The sequence below is a fragment of the Colletotrichum orchidophilum genome (genome assembly GCF_001831195.1).
Source record: "Colletotrichum orchidophilum strain IMI 309357 chromosome Unknown Scaffold_55.1, whole genome shotgun sequence".
Taxonomy (NCBI): Eukaryota; Fungi; Ascomycota; class Sordariomycetes; order Glomerellales; family Glomerellaceae; genus Colletotrichum; species Colletotrichum orchidophilum.
This window is the reverse complement of record NW_019173011.1, coordinates 1,674-22,094: the sequence shown is the minus strand read 5'-3', so window position 1 is coordinate 22,094 and position 20,421 is coordinate 1,674. Positions and strand designations below refer to the sequence as shown.

The following is a 20,421-nucleotide window of genomic DNA, read 5'->3' as shown; positions in this document are numbered from 1 at the left end:
AAGCTATCGGTTGCTTTTCATCTCCAGGTCCCTGAATGGAGTTCTTCAACTCGCGACATCGAAATTAGCTCTTTAATCTTCAATTTCATCTCAGATCTCAATCTCTGAACTACTTGGGCCAGAGATGACGTCTTTTCGCAGGCACCTCTCAAGACAGAAACACTAGATGGATAAGTCGATCAGTTCCGAAGACCCATCTTGGACAACAAATTCAGCGCGTCGAGGCGACACCTTTACGAGGATATCTCATGATTCAACACTCATTCTGGATGGATGGAGGCATACTAGGAGCTCGTATTATGCACTGACCGGGCATTACGAGCAAGAAAAATTCGTGATGATTTGGAAAAAATATGTACGTGCCTCAAACGGAAACATTGTCCACGTAGAGCTGTCACCCAATCGCTGTCTGACGACAGCGGTGCCATGAGAACGCACGTCAGCCAACTATTGTCTACACGCACGATGATTCAAAACCGACCGCAAGAAAATCAGCTTCATAGACTTTTCATCTATCAGCTCATTTCTCTTCGCATTATTTCACTAAAAGTCACCAAAGTTGTTCTCCATGCAACTCAGCTTGCCTTGTCGTCATAATATGGCTTTGAAAACTCCCGTATTAAATTTCACGGCAGTCGAAATACCGTATGTTGCCGAGACTACTGATTTTGTAACCTTGCAGCATGTCCGATGATCAAGGTAGGATGGGTGTTATAACCCATGCAGGAGCTTTTGAAATATTTGCTGCTTCTTTGACTACATTATTAAAGGCAACATTCCAGGTTGAGCCTTATTCTATCTTGCTGCTACTGACTGCTTTCTCGTATGGGTTGGACTAACAAAACGTGTCCGCCTATGAACGGCTTTCATAGAATGAATAGCCGGTGAGTTTCACATACCATGTCCTCATCATATTCCAGTAAGTCGCTCGGCTCCTCGTATGTCGGTGTTGATTCAGTTATGGTCATACTGAAGACGATGGTGATCGCGTTAATGACGACGGTGATAGTAACGGCGGCGGTCGCAGTGCAATACATCTTGCATAGGCCTTGGAAGTAAGCTAGATCTGCCACAAGAGTCGTCTCCATCCCCCTCTACGTCCCAGGCAGATATCTACAACATGAGATTGTGAAAGCAGGTTGTGCTTTGCTCCATGTGTGGTAAACCTGAGTATCGAGATAAGTCGTGCAGATTCCCTACTTTTCCTAAGTCACTACCGAGTGAACACTGAAGAAGAAGCCATTAATACGAGGGCAAAGAATCTCCTCAGTTATATTTAAGAAAGCGTTGTCTCCGTATCGATGTGGCTTTTCCGACTCTACTTATCGCTGGGCTTCGGATGCCGCACTGCCGCAAGGGTCCGAGTCGCAATGTCAAGGCCGGCAAACGCCAATATTCTCGGTGATTTTCGTGCTTGGATGCCATTGACGAAATGGCAAGACGTCAGCTTCCTATAAGAGACAGGTAGGCGAACGCAGTGTAGCGTGTCCAGTCAATTGGCTCCCCGAGCTGTCTTCAAGGGAGCCAGCCTCTACCGATCCTAATATTCTCTCTTGGAGAAGAGCATATACTTCAGTATACTGATACCCAACGTTTTCCGAAGTTTCTAAAGTTCTAGGAGGCATTGCCGGTCACTGTTTTATCACCTTCCGAAAACATCACCTGCTCAACATTTCGTGCATCTACAGCACTCAAATCTACAACGACAACAGTGCTCATGAAATCATGGTGTTCCAAACTGTAAAGTTTCCAAGTCTTTATTGTGTGATTCCTAATATATTGTGACAAGGCCTTATGTGGAACGCATTGGTAATGGGTCTACCATAAACACACGTCTTCTCTTAGGAGGGCACTACAGCATCTTCCTCATCCTCCTTCTCTGGCTTCCGACCCCAGGCAGCATACCTATAAGTGTCGTTAGTTGAACTCGGTTCAAAATTTTCCATGTCTAATACACTTACACATCGTAATATGCGTGGACTCCTATTTTCTTGTGTTCGTTCCGCACCTCAGCACAGAAGACAGTCGCCTCTTCGGTGCTCCAGTCAAGCACACGAGTGAATAGAGCCATCGACGCTGCTTCAATGCCCGTGGCGGCAGATGCTTCAGCCCATGTACCCAGCTCCTTGAGCTTAGGGTCCAAGGGCCAGGGGTTGTATGGCCATATTGCCTTCTTCTCCTCCACGTCGACAAAGCCTGCATCCTCCAACATCTTCTTAAAGCTGGCAGCGACGTTGACCGGGCGCCCCATATTTGCAGCTGCCTCCAGGACCAGCTTAGTCCATTTGTACGGCTTGAAGTCGTCAGTCATCGTGTCGTCTCGACACATGAGCGGGAACATGTTGTCCTGAAGCTCAAGATAACCGCCTGGCTCGAGACGCCTGCGTTCAATTTGAATTAATGTTAAGCATCAGCTGAGCGAATTGCAATACTCACTCGTAGGCTTTCGCAATCATTCCCGGCCAGTCAGAAAAACTCGCAATCATGTTTCTGACAAAGATGAGGTCGAAGGGCTCCGACCAGAGCCACTCTTTCTCAACATCGTCGACCTCAAAGGAGCAATTAGGAGGGACACTAAAATTGGCCATTAGCTAGGGTATCGTGTTTGAGTTGTCATCAAAAACTTACAAGCCGGATTGGATTGGGCTGAGATCAACACCAAGCACCTAAGGAAAGTCAGCAACTGCACACACGTTTCGTCTTTGGGAGGAATTACGGAAGACTCGGGATGATCATCCGCTACATTCGCATTAGTCAGGGTCGTTGTTGGCCAAGGTTATTGACTGACCGTAGTCCAAAGCCCAAACACCAGTACCCGTACCGATATCTAGCACTCGTTTGGCACCGACATTCTTAGGGCAGTTGCAAAGTTTGTTATCCCAGGTAAGAAGCCAAAGATTGTGGGTGAGATCTGGTGACAGATGAGCTCATTTCAGCTCGAAACTCTTGTATTCAGTGTGCTTACCTAGTCGTTCTTGCTCTCGCTTTCAATAGTCTAATTGTCAGATTGAACTTAATGAGGTGGAAGTCACGAACTAGTACCTCGTCATTGGGAAGAACATATTCTACTCGGTGATGATATTCGGTTAGCCTTCGGAAAACGAATCGAAACGAAGGATAACTTGCTTCCATCGCTGAGCCGGTGATAAGTGCGGCCATTTTCTCGGCGGTAATCGAGGATGCTGGACCTCAGAGAAGCCAGCGAGTCGTCGATAGACTGTCAGATGTCAAAACCGAGTTCAAAGCCAAAACTTCTGAGATTTATAACTCACCGAGCCATCAAGAGAGGATGCGCCGTCGTCAAACTCAGCTTCCTAGAATGTATGTCAGCCATGCATTGTCTTATAGTTGATGAGCACAGATGAGCACACAAGCAGAGGCTGGATTCTTACCGCAGCTAGTACTGGCTGTTGTGCGTGATCGGTCATCTTGCAATGTATTCTATGGAAAGAATTCAAAGAACATCTCACGCAATTGATGGAGAAGAACAGAATAATAAATGCGAACGAGTCTCAAGTGAGGGGCAACGGGCTGGATAAATGCAATCTCGCGTCCTTCCTTAACGAGACGGCCCCTGGCCGTATTCTCCATAGTGATGCGTCTTCCCCCGCTTGCATCCCTCTGTTGGTTTACGGAAATGTGTTTTTCTACTCTTAATTGGACCTTACCACATTTATCATCTCATGCATGCATATGCAGAGTGACCGGAACCAATATCTATTATCCCGCGGTGGCCAGTATGTCGAAATACGGCAACACATCGCCGAGTTCATGGCCCCCTTGTTGCGTGAGTAGCGAGGCATGACACCGGTTAAGATCCCTGGAACAACACAAACTTATGTGCTTGATAGCGAACGGGATCAAAAAATTCATCGTTTCTGAAAACCCTTTGAGTAGCATAAGGTAGTGAAGAAAAGTTAAGGATATCAAGTGAAGGAAGAAAATGCTGAGTACATCTAGGAGTATATCCAAGTAGTGTCCTCCTTTTCCTTCTCCTCAGGCTTCCGGCCCCAGACTGTATAGCCAGAAGATCTTTCAGTCAAGTGATGTACTGAGAGATCCGGGCCACAACTTACACACCGAAATAGGCATGGACCTTCTTCTGTTGCTTCAACTCATCCCACGCTCCGGCGCAAAAAACCACAGTCTTTTCTTTGGTCCAGTCGAAGATCCGCATAAAACAAGGCTCTAAATCGTGATAGATTGGCACCGGATACCTAAATTGTCCTAGGTATTTCGCGTCCTTATCAACCCAAGAGCAGATCGGCCATACATCCGTCCTTTCTTGCGCGTCCACGAATCCGGCGTCGTCAAGCATCTTCTTGAACTTTGGGCCGTCTTTGAGCGGCTTTCCAACAATCTCTGTGGCCTCTATCGATACTTCAGATCATCTGTTCACCTGGGAGTCATCTGTCATAGTCCCATCGGTGCACAGCAACGGGAAGACTTTATCCTGCATCTCAAGATACCCGCTGGCTTCCGGATTCCTACTTAGTTCATCTATCAGTTGTGCAGTTGCTGTTTTAGTCAGGTTTTCTTACATGAAAATCAAACTCACTCAAATGCTTTGGCAAAAAATTCGGTACGGCTCTTGAATGGTCCATTCACCGACCTGGCGGAAATGAAATCGAATGCCTCTGGCCAAGTCTAGGCCTTCTCAACATCGTCAACCTCAAATTGACAATTGGGTGGTACGCTATCTGCATCAGCACAATGGGCTCACAAATATCAGCCCAGTGTTCACTAATAATGCCGGCTGGACTGGGCTTGGGTCAACAGCGACGACCTGTAGATAAATCCATTAGAATGTTTCATGGAATGGGTCGAGGAAACTTAAGAGACACATTGCATCTTGGTTTCCATCTGCTTGTACAATATCAGTATCTCAAAAGTCTGCTATGGGGTAGGCGGGTGGACGTACCGTAATCCAAAGTCCAGATACCGGTTCCGGTTCCGATGTCTGGAACCCGCCTGGCTCCCTGCTTCTTGGGGCAGTTGCACGACGTGCGATCGTAGGTCAACTTCCACAGATGATGCGAGAGGTCTGCTCAAGTAGCCAGCATCAATGGGAGGCATCTTCACTTGGAGAACACACCGAGGCGATCTTGTTCTTGCCACATTAAGAGTCAACATGTACGGGGGTCTCAATCATTTCCATGGAGATGATATTATACCGCGTCCGCTGAGCCCATGATAAGTCCACCCGTTCTCCCTTCAGATGCTGGATCGCAAGGAAGCTAGCAAGTCGTCATATGCCTACCAGACATGAGCCAAGAGGACGCCTTGATTAAAGTTATGGGTTTACAGAGTCTCTCGCTGGAGAGGCATCATCGTCAGGCCGTACATCCTTTCAACGGTATCAGCATATGCACCCGTGCTGATTGGCGAGGACGTAGCGCGCACATCGACCTGGTGGTGCGCGTTTTCGGCCATGTTTCCTTATGGAGGAGAAAAAAAGGCGGCGTCACAATTGGCTGTGTAGCAGCACTCTACAGACAGCAGGAAAAATGAGGGGAAAAGAGGCAAGTTGGATGCTGTGTCGTGACCGTTGGTGCCGAGGCAACACCCTGCTTTTGCACCTCCAACAAGCAACCGCCAGACCCGCCTGTTGGTGCGTCCAGGTCTATTCCACTTTCCATGATTGGCTTGCACTATCTTCGTAAAACATCGCCTGCATGTTGGCGAGCTGTTCGGCAAAGGTCAAAAAAGTGAGTCTCACAGTGCATGGCGACGAAATCAGGCCATCTGATCAAAAGTAGTAGTTGCGACAATCCTACCGAACAATTGGTTTCTTCTTGGCACTCTCATTGACTTTCGGGGGCCGTATGGTACACCAGTGGAGCTTTCCCCACTGGTTACAATTTCTCGAACACCAAAGATCAATTCACAGTGAATAAGATTGAAGGCGCCTTGGTTTTGAACAGCTTTTAGGTAGCACTATGAAGGAAAGGGATATATATCATGTCTCCTATATCTAGATAGTCTCTGGCTCTTCCTTCTTCTCAGGCTTGCGACCCCAAGCAGCATATCTAGTCAGAGCGGTTAGCCAATCCGTACTACACAGGAAAGTGTCGGTCGGCGATTAGATACTTACGCATTGAAGTAGCCGTGAATGGTTTGCTGTTTCAATTCCTCCCTGACTCCAGCACAGAACACCAAAACCTCGTCTCGAGTCCAGCCAAGTACGCGCGTGAACAAGGCCATACAAATCGGTTCGAGGCCCTCCATGGTACCCGCTCGGGAACAGATCCCCAACTCCCTCTGTTTCGGGTCCTTTTCCGGCCATGGACTAATGGGCCATCTCTCCTGCCGCCCCTGAACATCTTCGAATCCGGCATCCCTAAGCAACTGCTTGAAAGTAGGCCCAACAGTCATAGGCTTCCCAACAATGTTCGTGGTTTCAACAATGAGCTGAGTCCACTTCAGGACTTGAGAGTCTGCGGGCATGGAGTCATCGTCGCAGAATATAGGAAACTCATTGTCTTGGATCTCGAGATAGCCTCCCGGCTCCAGGTTGCTTCATTGATCCCTCATCAGCTGAGTCAACGGCTTTCGAGGGAACAGCACTTACTCGTAGGCTTGCTTAATAACATCAGACCAGTTCGTGAAACTTCCTACCATTGATCTGATAAATATGAAGTCGAAGAGCTCTGTCCAAGTCCATTCTTTTTCAAGATCATCGATTTCAAACCGGCAATTGGGAGGAACGCTGTCCGAAACGGTCAATAAATAGTCCACAATATATCATTTGTGAAGAACCACTGACAATATGGGTTGAATCGGGCTTAGATCAACACCAATGACCTAGTTTGACTCGTCAATAGGCTTCATTTCATCAGAAACAAATTCTTTCGACGTACACTTGCTTCGGGGTGAGCGTCCGCTGTAACTACATCAGCAACTCAACTTCAAATACAATGTCAAAGTGGTCTAAAGCCATTCCACCTACCATAATCAAGAGCCCAAATGCCCGTTCCAGTTCCAACATCTAAAACTCGCTTGGCACCTTCTTGCTTGGGACAGTTACACAGCTTTCCGTCCCATGTCAGTATCCATAAATGATTGGCGAAATCTGCGACGTGTTGTTGGCTTGCGCGTTCCGAAGTCTGGCCTGCGGACTAGCACATACCTAAACGGTCTTTTTCCGTCTGCATTATGAATGTAAGTTAAGGCGACTCTCAGAGACACGAAAAAGACGGGATGGGTCACCTCATCGTTAGGAAGATAATATTCTATCCGAAGGAATCAGTAATCACTTATGGGAATTGGTAGTCAGATATAGCTTACTCCCATCACTGACCCTGTGATATGTGCGTCCGTTTTCCCTCCGATAGTCGAGGATACTCGATCGCAAAGAAGCAAGCGAATCATCGGTAGACTATCTATCGTCAACATTGCGGAAGTAGGCTATTTTTTGCATTAGATACTGACACTGCCACCTATAGTTGAGGCTCCATCATTATCTTGAAGATTCTGCCTGTCTTGTTAACCTGGACCCTAGTCTCGAACTTCTGGTGGAGCTCGGATTCGTACGTCGGCTTGAAATTGCTGCGTAGTTTCCGCCATGCTTTGAGTATGGATTGGGCAGCTTTCAAATCTCTCATCAAACAAGAGAGTTATGTGAGAGAACACGATTGATCAAATTGAGGGGAAAGACGGGGTTAAATATTGTTTCGTGGCCGTAGCCGTGGCTGTTGGTAGCGAGGTGCCACCGTTCTACATTCCCAAGCATATGCGGCGTAAGCGCCAGTAACCCCACTTGTTGGTTGCTCTAATTCCATTTTAATCGAATTATTGGACTGATTCTTGTTCGTCAACCCATTCTTGCATATACAGGTAGGCTTGGACGGTCGGTCTTTGAGCCTAATCTGGCCGGAACAGCGGAGATGCAGCCGGTCTTTGGGGCAACATGCTTGGCAAGATGCAAAGTGATCTGGACTTTTTGGATGATAGCTACCTAATTCGAGAAGTAGCTGGTCCCATGAGCAGAAGAGTACGCATGCCCACCAATACACCGCCATCCCCTCAAGATGCAGCCCTGTCTGTCCTCACAAACATCACGGGCGAGCGTTTGTCCCCGCCTCACTTGAACCAGCGAAACTCGAATTTAGAAATAACGATGGGGAGTTGGGATTGGGTTCAATGGAAGACTAGGACGATCCAATGCTTCTAAACTAATCAAGTGAAACCTTCTCCAATGCAATGTCCTCCTGGCTGAGTATGTCTTTACCCTAATACCACTATGCGGGGCCACTTGCAGTTCGCATCGACGACATTTATGAAAAGCTGCTTCCAGCGCTGACACAACGCCCGATGCATGAGAAAATGATCTAGGTGAAGTGAGGTGCCCGTATTGACTCAAAGCTTCCCACTAAAGTCGTGCTGGTGCTGGAACTCGACTTCAATTGCTCTTATCGTTTACTCCAGTAGAACTAGACTTGTTGGTTGTTACATTTCCTGAATATTCTGACGTTTGCCTTGTAAAGTTCTGCTGGAACGTTTTGATGGCTCGAGTAGCACGACTTTTGTGGTGATCGATGGCAGACTTTAAGCCCCGGGAGTCATAGGAGAGAGGCACGAGAATGTTGCCGTCTTGGGAGCGTTCCTGCTGAAAACTGGCCAGTTGGGATTGTCGAGGTATGTAATCATCAAGAGGTTTGGCATGAGAACGGGTGTATTCCCTGAGTTAAGAGAAATATTAGTATGGATATAATAAGCACAATATAGTCGTTTTGCTATCGTGGAGGAACTTCGACCTACCCCCCGTGATCAGGACTGGGCCCAGGAGAAGACATTGCGGCAGTTTAGAGTAAGAGATCTGATAGCTTGATGAATTTATTCCATTAGAAGCTCGGTGATTTCGACTTTCTGTGTCAATGCCCTCGACAATACTGCCGAGTGGAGGGTCTTATACAAGAACATCATCTGAGCCAAGTGTGCGGCTGAAAAGACCGGACATAATGCAAATGAGCTCGAGGCGAACTAGTTTGGGGCGGTAGTGAGGTATTGGCGACCTGCCAAGTTCTCTTCTCGGAGCCAAGTTGACTGGAGGAAGAGCCACCGAGCTCGAGAATGATAGAATAAGACACTGGTCCGCCGGCGAGCCGCGGTCGTCCGCACATGGACTCGACTTGACCGCCGTTCCGCCGCCGGCCGGTGATTTGTCCCAGACAGGAGATGAATAATTTCGTACCCTGCTTCACACCCCCTTGTCGTACCGGGTCCAACCCAGATTGCTCCTCCTAAGGCTACGGCCCGCAACATCCACTTCCAACGTCCCAGAGACCCGGTAGGTGGCAAGTCAGGAGGCCGTCTAAACCATTCGTGGGGTCGTCCCCGGTGAAGAGCGCCTGGGGCGCTCTTCTATTGTCCTTCGAGAACATCCAATACTCGTTGACACCTTCCTCTAGGAGAAGCTCGTGTGTGTCGGCTGGGGAAAATGACTCGGGAACCCGGGAAGAATACTGGTCACATACTGCCCACCATGCATGGCATGAGCCACAACGGACTCCAGGGATAATCTCGTCGGTTCCACCACAGATGATTCTCGGAGGGCTCCAAGACGCTGAAACAAGGCACCGGTATTCAATGAGACGACGCAAATGTCTCTTGTCGGGGAGATGAAGTTCTGCCGGCGATTGAAGTCGGAGCCAATGCGGAAAGTCCGTCACTGTCACCGGAGTACTTGTGGCTGGTGCTCTGCAGCTAAGAATTCGAGGGCTGCGAGGCAAGCTTCATCGTGCATGATGTGGCTAGTGCCTTGGTTTGGTTGGCTGACGGGGTGCTCGAAGGCAGAAACGGCAGGCGACCAGCCACAGTTTGGCCGAATGGTGTTTCTGTCTGCTGATTTGCCGTAATCCGAGCAATGAGATGATGGGCTGCTGAGCCGCTAACGTTGCTCACTTGAATCGGCCTTCAAGAGGTAGGGTATACATCAGTTTGTGAGGGACGTTTCCGCTGCCACCCTGGTCTGTCGCTGTTTCTCGGTGCTACGTCGGCCAAAGTTACACAACAATTGACTCCTGTTAATCCCGCACCTTGTTTGAAGATTGAAGGGATGGCAGATCAATCTACAACATTCAATTTCAGACCGAGGCCTCGAGGATCCAACCGGTGATGCCACACCTCGGTGGTGAGCCACTTTTCGAGCCCCAACTCTCAGTCATCTCTTATCGAGAGCCCCCAAGCCGCCCCCTGAACAGACTCGAAATCTTGAATGCGGCTGATGCAATAGTTGAATGACGGCGGCGACGAACGAATGGATTCTCAGCCACACTCGACCCAGGCCAATCAAAGTTACGTTTGGGCTCTAGCCACCGAGGCAGACTCTATGGGACAGTTAGATTTCAGTTGACCCAATAGAGAGAATGTCTGTAGACTTTGGAGACTTGCCATACCTCCCACGGGTATTCGGCATAATTGAAGCTGGCTGAGGCAATGGAGTGGTGGTGATCATGATATGAAGTTGGAAGAAACGTCCACAATTGAGTTCCGGGTGTTTTAGGGGGCCCCAGTCATGGTCCGCGGGGTGGTCTCGGGCGATGCCGCCTTGTAGCAGGGGTGCCAGCTGGCTCGTGCAGCCAATGGAGCGCTCCTGTTCGAGGGAAGCCCCAACGTTGTCCTCGCCTGCACATTTTCTCTGCTTCACGCCAACCACCTAACCGTAATAGGACGTACTCCCGCGAGAGGTGTTCGCCTCTGACAGCGGACGTCTATCTACGAATGGCCTCATTAGGCGCATTTACTTTGAACAAGTCCGTCAAAATCTCCACTGGGAGGCTATCGTGCGCACATGGGGAAGAGCTCAAAAACCCAGCAAGATATCTTAGGGAACCATTTCGTTGAACGAGCCCCTCGATCCTGCAAAGTCGGAAATCAGGATTCTTGAATATGTCGGCTTCTCTGGCCACCCATATTTGAGACTCACTTCGGTATCTCTTGATGGATATCCCGCCTACACAGCTCTTTCATACGTATGGGGAGATGCGTCCATCACTGAGCCCCTCCGTTTGAAGGGCCAGGAGTTTCAAGCAACCAGAGAAAACTCTTCCATACTCTTCAGCACCTTCAAGATCACTGGATATATGCATTATATGGGCGACATTAGGCTCCAGGATCTGGATTGATGCTCTCTGCATCAACCAAGAAGATGTTGCAGAACGAGACCAGCAGGTACAGTTCATGCGCGAGATTTAGTCTTGTGTGGAGCTGGTGTTCTCCTGGCTCGGAACAGATGATGAAGAGATTGGCGTAGCATTTGATGCAACCAACCTGGCGACCCGTGAGATGGACGAAGTCGTAGGGCGATACCACCTTGGAGCTGTCGAACAGCCCGATTGGATCAGCTGGATGGAAGATTGACCACAGCTCATCTTGGATGACATGGGACCCGAGAATGACTGGCATTCCAACCAGTCGTGGAAGAGCATCCAGTCACTCTTCGGCCTACCGTACTGATTTGGCGTTTGGGTCGTTCAAGTGATAGTCCTCGCAGAGAACCTGATCTTTCTATCTGTCGAGTCTTCTATCAACTAGATAGCGTTGTTCTTCACATGCTGTTGGATAGTGAGATTGAAAGAGGTTCAAAGCTACATGATGAAGCCGTCATGGATGGTGGAGTCTGCCTGGCTTAGCATCATGTCGTCCGACAGGGTGCCGCAGCATAACTCCATGCGGCTCAGGTGCACAAAAGACCGGAAAATCTGAGTGCAGACGAGTGGGAGCACTGGGGTTGGCACATAATGAGCTGGAACCCTATCCGCCACCCATCCCATGGATAGTATCTACAACCTGCTCGGGCTCACGAAGCTGCCCCTGATCCCTGACTACGACACGGACGTCTCGGTCGCAGCGGTTTATGTCGACTACTTCGCCCAATACCTTGCCTTCTGGAAGGGAACAGGAAGAGGTAAAGAAACTCGAGCTTCTTCCGATGGCTGGTGTACACGTGACAATGAGTGAGACTCGCTCACTCGCCAATGGAGACCTTTCTATCTGGGTTCCAAACTACCCACACCCATTGAGAGATTCAAATAGGTCGTACGAGCCCATCATTGGAAATGCCGATAGAGGAATATTCGGATCAGATATCCCAGGCGCCCATGTCACTGAGAACAGGCCTGTTGGTGTCTGGCATTCGTATCGGCGAGGTGATACGCAACCTCCCGAAGCCAGTATTGTTTGATACCTGGCACCGACTCATCAACCTCATTGAACAGCTGAGGACCGAGAATACTCAGTTTCAAAATGGTATGACTGCGCAGGAAGCCGTCTTCCGTGCGTTGTTCGAATCAGGCGGTCATGATGAATCTGACCTCTTTCGAAGCTCCGAAGCTCCGAGTTTCGGGCTGAGTTGGCTCTCGCCTTTATGTTTTAACTGTTATGCATTGATCAAGATTTCGCTGAGGAGTCTCTGGTATGCCGCTTGTTTGAACTTCTCAGCCTAGACGATAATGGGCACGTGTTGGGTTGTTGGGGTGATGAGTGGCGAAGTGAAGGCAAAGCTGGATGACGGCTCCTTTAGCTTGGAGAGATTTGAACTCCATTGATCTGGAGCCTTGTCATATTGATCGACTCTATATAAGATACTGGAGCTGTAAAGCCACTTTATGAACTCAGGTTGAGGTTCAGCCATGAGAAGGACGTCAATAAGTTTGTCTATCGTAGATGACTCGCAGCCCAAATACAACCACGCCGATTTGAAAGCTAGGATTTCTTTAGAAATGATTGCGTTTCAATTTATTATTTATGGGGAATCGCTCGAGAGGAGGTTTTTGCCAACTCCATCTCACACCATGCTCACATCGCGTGCACTTGCCCATCGCACTTTCCTCACTTCATTCAATCCACCGCCACCGCCACCACCGTCATCACAACTCCACGCTGGATTACGGAGTGAAACCACATTCGAAACAATGACATTTGTATGCAAATCAGTTGAAAAGAAAAGCGAAGCAAATAACAAAATGATCAGCCCCTGAGAGTGCATTACGAATTCCCCCAGTGGTTTTTACAAGTTGTCAGTAATAGCGGAAAAATTCGGCTGAATCATTGATGACGTGTCCTGCTTCGCTATGTGAATTAGGGACGATGTCGTCAACTCGTTCTGGCTTAATAGATAGTATAGTCAGTCACCTGGGTTGATAGCGGTGAACAAAGATGGCCGTGATGTCTGAGATGCCGTGTTGGTAAGCTTCATCTTGAAAAGGCGACATCAAGGCGAATGGGTATCTCAAGTGATTTAGCCAGTATCCAGCTTCTAATGAATACAGTAAATTTGAAATCATGTCTCCCTATGATATCGGGGTGGTATTGCCTCGGTTGGTGGCTCATCTTGCAGAGGATATACCCTCGTCAGTCTCAATTTAGCCCAGCAAGAAGACAAGACTTAATGGTGCGAGCTCCTTGCCCCCATGGAAAGCCCTAACATCATGAAAGCTTCATTTACCTATTTCGCTCCATTCTCAGACAGTAGACTGAGTGCATCAACCCAATGAGTCGGGCAGTGTGTCTTGGGCTATTAGACTTCCGCCCGCCCTGGTACCGACCATGGCCATCCATCTCACAGCGCACCCGCTCATTGTGGCTCAACCCACAGTCCTCGTCCTTCATAGTCCATCAAGTCGGCGCTGTCTGTCGGGGTGGGCGAGAAAGTACACTTGGCCGAAAGGTTTGAGTGCGGCTTCTCCTCCATTGACGCGATCTGCCATTTAAAGACTGCAGCTGCCTGGCGTCTCACTGCAGCACGATAATTTGCCATTTTGCCATTTCGCTACCTCTTTTTCTTTGCTCATCCGTCTTATTTGCATTCTGTCTTTTGAAGTCATTCTTCTCTTATATCACTCTCTATTTTTTTGCTTGCTGAGGGTTCGCTTGTTGACGGTCTCTGGCAGTTCGATTCGCATCTTGGGCATCTTTTTCTTTTTTCCCTCTCTCATCGCCGTGTGAGAATCCACTTCAATCTGGAAAGGAGATTCTGTATATACAATCGTTCTTCTCGCAGGTCAATAGTGATCCTTATGAGACGTTTATAATAAAGGTTATGTCTCATCACACTCCTGAATTCCTCGCGACGATTCGAAGGGGTGTGCGATTTACGATTCTGAGCACACCCTCCCCCAACAAGGTCCTCACTCTGGCTGAGGTGCAAGGTATGATGCCATCCTTTAGGATCCAAATCAAATAGGCCTCCTCTTCCTTCCACATTAGTTTATGCATGTCAACTATACCCCGAGGCTACCCTAGATGCCTGAAGTCAGGCAAGTATCGTAATAAAGTACTCAGCTTCACCACCACGCTGCACAAGGAGGTAGGTAGCTTAACTCCTGAAGCCCGAAAACTTTTTTTTACTAATCGAGCCAAAGCTCATAAAATCAATACAGTTGGTTCCATGGTTAAAAATTGACCACCAACGGTATTCCATTATTGGATCGCCATCTCCAGGTCGGGACCTGCATCGAGTGCACTAGCACGCTCCTCCGTCCCGGATTGTCCCCGTCCTCGGCCCGGACCCGGAGCGGGGCGGATTAAAAAAAAAAACTGCCCGTCACACGCGGCAAAAGCGATCCTTCAACGTTCGATTGTGGAGAAGGTTGCACCGCGCCGCAGCGGGCAGCAGGAACGAACCCCTGCTCGTTCGTCCCGGTCGCTTTTTAGGCCCGCGTACCCGAAAGTCCACGCTAAGATAAACGAGGGAGTGCTGGCGATAAGACGTCACGGTAATAATGCACGAGCCAACAACTATTTACCTTGCGCCCCAAATTTTTTTAGTTCACCTTCGCTCGCCTCCGCGCATTTTGTAAACGTCGATCGTCAACCGTCCCAACCTGCCGCAAGGCCTCAGGATCCCTCATCCCACGTACTCGAGTGGCACAATCCTCGGCAGTCCAGAATACCCAAATACGTGTACCCAAGCAACCAAGTATCCTAGACTCGACATAAGCAGGCACCATGGCGCCAACCTCGCCGTCCTCCGCCTCCGCAGCGATGCCCAAACTCCCCGCCTCGGCCGACTTCAACGCCCTCTACAACCGCATTTCCCTCGCCTCCGCGAAACAAGCAACCTTCCTGACCTCAATGCGCGCAAAGTACCCATCCCTAGCAAGACCCGCTTCGGCGTCTACATCAGCGACCAACCCAAACAACGCTGCGGCAGGTACCTTCTCGTCAATGTCGAAACCAACCACCACAACATTACCACAGCCAACAGCCTCAACCCGCCGCGCCCAAGCCGACGACGCAGAACTCCGCTTTGAGAACCCCAACGCGGGCCTAGGCTTCGCCACTTCAAAATCAGACCAGGCTACCTCCGCAGCGACCCGGGACCTAAGCCGCCGCCTCCTCGGCAACAAACGAGGAGGCCGCGCCGCAGACGACCCAAAAGCCCTCGCCGCCGCGGCGCTGAAGAAACGCAGACTACAAGACGATGAGAGTGATGAGGAGGAAGGGAGAAGCAGCCTCGGCAATCGGAAGAAGAAGACAAAGGTCCGCCAGGAGATTTCTGAACCCGAGGTGTTGCTCGGGCCCCCAGACGCTCGGAACGATGTCGAGATGCGCGGGTGCGGGTCGCGTGACGCCGTGGACCACACCAAGAATGACGAAGACGACAAGGAGGACGCCCCTATTCCTAATCCGTCCCGCGAGGTGATAGCGCCGGTGGACCCCGCCGAGGAGGTTGATAATCGAACCGAGACAGGCGAAGCCTCGAAGGAGAAAAAAAAGAAGAAGAAGAAGAGGAACAAGGAGAACAAGAAGAATAAGGCGGCAGCGGCGGCGGCGGAAAGTAACATTGGAGCCGCCCACCAGATACCAGTGGCATAGAGGAGATTAAAAGCTCTCGCACTTGTCAAGGGCAAATTGCAGATCGACGACACTCATCGTGACTCCCTTGACCCGAGATGCCGGGACATCACCTCGCCAAGAACACCGCCTTCATCCCTTGGGAGCTGCATGTGCAGCAGGCATCAGCAACGAGTCTCGGAAACTGTCGAATCACACAACTGCCGCGGATTGGCTGGTTTATTTCGACAAAATTGGTCATTGCATCTTCGCATTAGATCTAGCCAAGGCTCATCGAGCATGTGCAATCAGGCCATTTACAAGCCACACATAGCTGCGGCCCCTGATCGAGTACCTCTACAGTGAGATGTGAATATGCTTTTGAATGATTTCCCATTCCTCTCGCATCCCGAATGCAGCTGTCATCAATTACACCCTAATATGGACAGTTCTGGACAAATCTTAACAAACCTTGCCGCCTAATATCCGTTGGGTATCCCGTCTCCTGAGCTCCGACCACAAACATCCGGCCTCCATCCAAGAGCGAACAATGTGAAATGAGATGTGCGATCCGCGCTCGTTCTGTTTGGTGAGACGCCGTTATGGCGCTGAATTACTAGGGCTGCTGGTTTATAATATGTTGTGGCTTCACGCAAGCCGGCCGTGATGCAGTAAATAACACGTGGTTGGTAAAAATGTAAAACTTTTTGGACGATGTGAAGGTTTTAGAATTCCGGTTGGAAGTTGAGGTTGACGATTGTTGAGTCGTATTATGTAGTGGCCGTAGGCTTCGTGTGTGTTTCGGGTCTTGATCCTGATGTTTTGTTGTAGAGAGGCATCGGTGCACATCGTGTACTGAGCCGAGCCTGGTCCCCCTTTCTTCTGTACAATGAAGGAAACATTTCCAGGAATCATCGTGTCTATCTGTCATGAAAATGTACGGGCACGCGTCTGAGGGATGTGGCATGCGTGAAGATCCAATGGGCAATCCCGAAGGAGGCAGTTGTTTTGCTCACTGCATCCGCTTGCGCTTTCGATCATCGTCGCCTCGGGGGTCCTCGTCCTCGTCGTCCCTTTCAGCCGTGTCGGTCGGGTTGAGAATGTGTGCCATACTTCCGCGACGCGTAGGAGGTCCTGAGTGATCCCTGATGGCCAAGTTCTTATTATCACGGTTGGCCGAGTTCCATGACCAGTTGCCAAAGGTGTCCCCGCCACCGCCGTTCGAAAACGGCACACCGGGAGGTGTAGTTGGCCGTGATAGTGGTCTTACTTGGATTGCGTTTTGTAATGAGTAGGTGGACAGCGACTCCCTGATGCGCTGGTCCTCCGGTGCGAGTCGACTGGGCGAAGAAGGCCAAGGGCCCGAGGGTGGTCCTGATGGAGGACCCGAAGCGAACGGCGGAGCGCTGGGCTGCCATCCGTGTGCACGAATATCAGCAGATGTGTGACGTCTTGCCAGACTTCCAGGAGGCGGCTCAACCTGAGCTAAGGGATGCGGCCCAGGAGGGGGTGGAGGCGGCGCCCCCCGCAAGGGAGATGAGGCCTGTGGCACCGTGCCACCGCTGACTGAACCCCCGCCAATCGAGCCATACGGCCTTCGCGTGCTGATGGAAAGATTTGAAGGTACAGGAGGACGGTAGAAATTCTGCCCCCTGGGCTGGGGAACAGCAAGATTTGCATTTCGTCTCGGGTCATCTTGGGGTAACTGCCGCGGCGAAACAGGAGCATTCTCAACATTAGTAAAGTACGCTCGACTGCTTGCAAATGGCAACTCCTGGGGGTCATCAATAGTACGGAGCATGTCGGCCTGTCTTGCCATCTCTCCCTGCAGATTCAGAACTTTTTCGCAGATTGTTAGTCGCCAGGTACATAGATCGAAAGAGATGCAACTTACCATCTCGATGTACTGGGTTTTCAGGACTTGGAACCAGGCTGAGCACGGTTCTCGACAACTCTTGATTGAACTGAAGGAGCCGTGACATTGTCTCCATTACTGCTTGCTGCTTGATGTGCATGTAATGGGCATTCTCTTCGCTCCTTTGCAGTCGCATGCTGAGGTCGTACAGGGTATGCTCGAGTCCAGGCATACGCATTTCGGAGCCGTCGCTTGGAGGTGGCATCGGTTCCGCAGGTGTTCCGGGCTGTGAAGGGCTCGGCTTTGAGTTGGGATACTCTCTGTGGACAAGGGCGTGTCGAGAAGCTCTCCGTTTGATTTCGCGGAGTCCGACCAGATCGCCTCGTTTAAAATTGCCGTTTCCATGTTTGAACTCCCACAAAGCGGTCTCGGGGTTTGTGGTGTGGAAAACGTCGCTCACTGTTGCCGCAATTAGTCTCGAACATTTTGTCGGAGGAGAATCAGCAATCCAACCTTTATGAAATCCGTACATGTTTAATTGTCTGACAAAGGAGGATATGTTGGTGTGTTTGAAATATTGTCTAGTCGGCAGTGAGTAACTGACGGACGAAATTGAAGAGCGTATCGACCTACGCAAGAACCTTGGAAAAATCGGCGGAGGGTGACATGACGAAGCTCTCAGCACTCGCTGACCACGATATCAAATGCTGTATGCTAGGGTCCTCAAGCATGCTTGGTAATGTTAGCTGAAAGGTTCTATAGAACAATGTTTGGTCCTGCTTACCTGTATAGCTTGTGGATGAAAGCTGTCTGCACAATCTTCGGCTGGTGAACAGCCGCGGCTGCAGCTGCGGGCGCTGCGGGCATGGCGATCGAGTTATTCGTAGACTGGTCTGTTGGCGATGTATGCTTGGATGCGCCGTTGGCGTCTGTGTCGTTGTTCTTGCTCGAAGGAGAGTTGGTACTGGCGTTCGTTGAGGAGGTGATCTCCATAGGCTCACCGGGAGACGGAGCAGACATTTGGATGGTCGGAGTCGGGGTCGAGATTGGTACGATGCGATTCGGATTCAGATCGGCATGTCCGTTAGCAGGCAGAGGACCTCTCTGCGGACTCTCAGTCACTGTGGCCATCCCCTCTACGAGATGCAAGAATCCGGTTAGTTCTCGAGACACGGGCGCAATGGATTACAAAGGGAATGCGGGTTTTGGGAACGGCAAGGCAGACGGTAGAAAGACTTGGAGCGGCATTAATCGTGGCAGCAGAGGGTTTGAGAAGATCGTCGAGGGGGTTGTCTCACCTCATGGCTTCGCAGAACAGTGAAGGTGAGGCGGGCGGATTCTGCAGCGATGCGCGCAGAGAAAAGGTTATAGGATCAATCTATCGCGGGAGGTATGGGGTACGGGTATTGGGATTGATGGCAGCGTCGAGTGGTGCCTTCCAGCCTGTAGACAGCTTCGCATGGGAGGTTTCCTTTGGTTTGAATTGGCGGGAAACGGCAACGACGTTTGTCGAAGCAGGCGGGCGCGAATGGGTGAACAGGTTAGAGATTGGAGTCCAGCCGTGATTCGATCCGCCAGGTAAGTGGCAAGTCTTTGTCCCAGCGTCCGGCAGGCTTCCAACGTCGGGGGAATGCCAAATGGATGGAACAGCTGGAATGTGTCCAGATTGCCTAATTGGAGAGAAAGACTTGGGTGCCCTCCTGGTCTAGATGGGTGGCGGAACGCTCAGCGAAAGAGGGATGCGGGATGCAAGAGAGGTGGAAGTTCTAGAGTTCGAAGAGAAGGAGAAGGGTTTCCGAAAGCCAGGGCCGCCGGGAATATGACGACGAATGAGGGACAAGGACTGGAGACGGGGGGGTGGCTGCTGGCGCTGCTGGTGCTGCGGGTGCTGCTGCTGGTGAAGGTTTAAGGTGGCTCGACTAGATCGATAGTCGGTTGGATCCGCGAGGACAGAGAGAAAGAAGGCCTGATTAAGGCCAGCAAGTGCCACAAGAATTGCGGGATGGTGTAAGGTAGCGTGTACTCTAGACTGTGATCCAGCAGTCAGCTTCTGTGTGGCCCGGTCCAACTGCGGCGTCGCTGTGTCAATCAGTCGGTCGGTAACCCATGTGTTTTGAGGCACCTTTTATCAAGGAACAGGAGAGCAAGGACGGCAGCCGAAGAAGCAGGTGTGGGAGAGCGAGTGCGAGCGTGGTTCATGTGCAGCTTGATTGCTGAGCCCAAGCATAGCAATAAAAAAAAGGAGAGGGCAAAAAAAAAAATATAAATAAAAAGGGATCTTATCCAATGTCAATGGCCAAAAGTGGGAGAAGAAGGAGGGAGGTGTGGCGCCCGTCCCACCAGGAGCACCAAGTGAGGATGTTCAGAATGTTCAGGTTGGGGAAAGTGTCGTGAATGATGGAAGCTTGCTGATTGGGCTGGAGGAGGGGGTGGGAGAGCATCCGCGGGCGTGTGAGATGGACCGTCTTGCATGGGGCGGGCCCAGGTCACTTTACCCTGCAGCAGCGAATTTTAGGGGTAGGAGAGGTCGAGGACGGGAGCTCCTGCTCAGTCATTGAGTTCCTCTTTCCAAATCACTCACCCATCTGAGGTACGTACCTCCTACTCTCTCTCTCTCTCTTCCTCTCTCTCTCGCGCTCACACACACACACAAACACACGCTTTCTATATCTCTTCCTCTCTCTCTCTCTCTCTCCCTCTCTCCCTTACAGGCACTCATTATAGGTAGCACATATGCACACCATACCTTTCTCTGTTTATCATCTTGTTCTCACCCACATACGCACATT

At 50.3% G+C, this 20,421-nt stretch overlaps 8 protein-coding genes across 8 annotated transcripts; 2 read left to right on the top strand and 6 right to left on the bottom strand.

Moving 5' to 3' along the window:
* Positions 1–1,841: 1,841 nt before the first annotated feature.
* On the bottom strand, positions 1,842–3,428 carry CORC01_07013 (methyltransferase domain-containing protein; the record flags this gene model as incomplete). The annotated part of the gene is made up of 9 exons (XM_022618651.1): positions 1,842–1,905; positions 1,962–2,381; positions 2,437–2,574; positions 2,629–2,666; positions 2,717–2,739; positions 2,789–2,911; positions 2,966–2,984; positions 3,273–3,314; positions 3,393–3,428. 9 exons carry the CDS (start codon positions 3,426–3,428, stop codon positions 1,842–1,844), a joined length of 903 nt encoding a protein of 300 aa, XP_022474751.1.
* Positions 3,429–3,956: 528 nt separating this feature from the next.
* CORC01_07012 (TAM domain methyltransferase) lies at positions 3,957–4,177 on the bottom strand (the record flags this gene model as incomplete). Its single annotated transcript, XM_022618650.1, has 2 exons — positions 3,957–4,023; positions 4,077–4,177. The coding sequence occupies 2 exons, from the start codon at positions 4,175–4,177 to the stop codon at positions 3,957–3,959; spliced, it is 168 nt and encodes a 55-aa protein (XP_022474750.1).
* A 1,797-nt stretch (positions 4,178–5,974) lies between these two features.
* Positions 5,975–7,154, bottom strand: CORC01_07011 (methyltransferase domain-containing protein; the record flags this gene model as incomplete). The annotated part of the gene is made up of 7 exons (XM_022618649.1): positions 5,975–6,029; positions 6,095–6,517; positions 6,572–6,709; positions 6,767–6,804; positions 6,861–6,883; positions 6,950–7,072; positions 7,130–7,154. 7 exons carry the CDS (start codon positions 7,152–7,154, stop codon positions 5,975–5,977), a joined length of 825 nt encoding a protein of 274 aa, XP_022474749.1.
* Positions 7,155–8,401: 1,247 nt separating this feature from the next.
* CORC01_07010 (uncharacterized protein) lies at positions 8,402–8,795 on the bottom strand (the record flags this gene model as incomplete). The annotated part of the gene is made up of 2 exons (XM_022618648.1): positions 8,402–8,681; positions 8,761–8,795. The coding sequence occupies 2 exons, from the start codon at positions 8,793–8,795 to the stop codon at positions 8,402–8,404; spliced, it is 315 nt and encodes a 104-aa protein (XP_022474748.1).
* Positions 8,796–9,248: 453 nt separating this feature from the next.
* On the bottom strand, positions 9,249–9,745 carry CORC01_07009 (uncharacterized protein; the record flags this gene model as incomplete). Its single annotated transcript, XM_022618647.1, has 2 exons — positions 9,249–9,653; positions 9,710–9,745. 2 exons carry the CDS (start codon positions 9,743–9,745, stop codon positions 9,249–9,251), a joined length of 441 nt encoding a protein of 146 aa, XP_022474747.1.
* Positions 9,746–11,772: 2,027 nt separating this feature from the next.
* CORC01_07008 (uncharacterized protein) lies at positions 11,773–12,351 on the top strand (the record flags this gene model as incomplete). The annotated part of the gene is made up of 3 exons (XM_022618646.1): positions 11,773–11,908; positions 12,037–12,276; positions 12,326–12,351. The coding sequence occupies 3 exons, from the start codon at positions 11,773–11,775 to the stop codon at positions 12,349–12,351; spliced, it is 402 nt and encodes a 133-aa protein (XP_022474746.1).
* Positions 12,352–14,949: 2,598 nt separating this feature from the next.
* Positions 14,950–15,819, top strand: CORC01_07007 (uncharacterized protein; the record flags this gene model as incomplete). The annotated part of the gene is made up of 1 exon (XM_022618645.1): positions 14,950–15,819. The coding sequence occupies one exon, from the start codon at positions 14,950–14,952 to the stop codon at positions 15,817–15,819; it is 870 nt and encodes a 289-aa protein (XP_022474745.1).
* Positions 15,820–16,789: 970 nt separating this feature from the next.
* Positions 16,790–18,652, bottom strand: CORC01_07006 (HSF-type DNA-binding protein; the record flags this gene model as incomplete). The annotated part of the gene is made up of 5 exons (XM_022618644.1): positions 16,790–17,616; positions 17,672–18,091; positions 18,146–18,213; positions 18,266–18,364; positions 18,417–18,652. The coding sequence occupies 5 exons, from the start codon at positions 18,650–18,652 to the stop codon at positions 16,790–16,792; spliced, it is 1,650 nt and encodes a 549-aa protein (XP_022474744.1).
* Between the last annotated feature and the right edge of the window lie 1,769 nt (positions 18,653–20,421).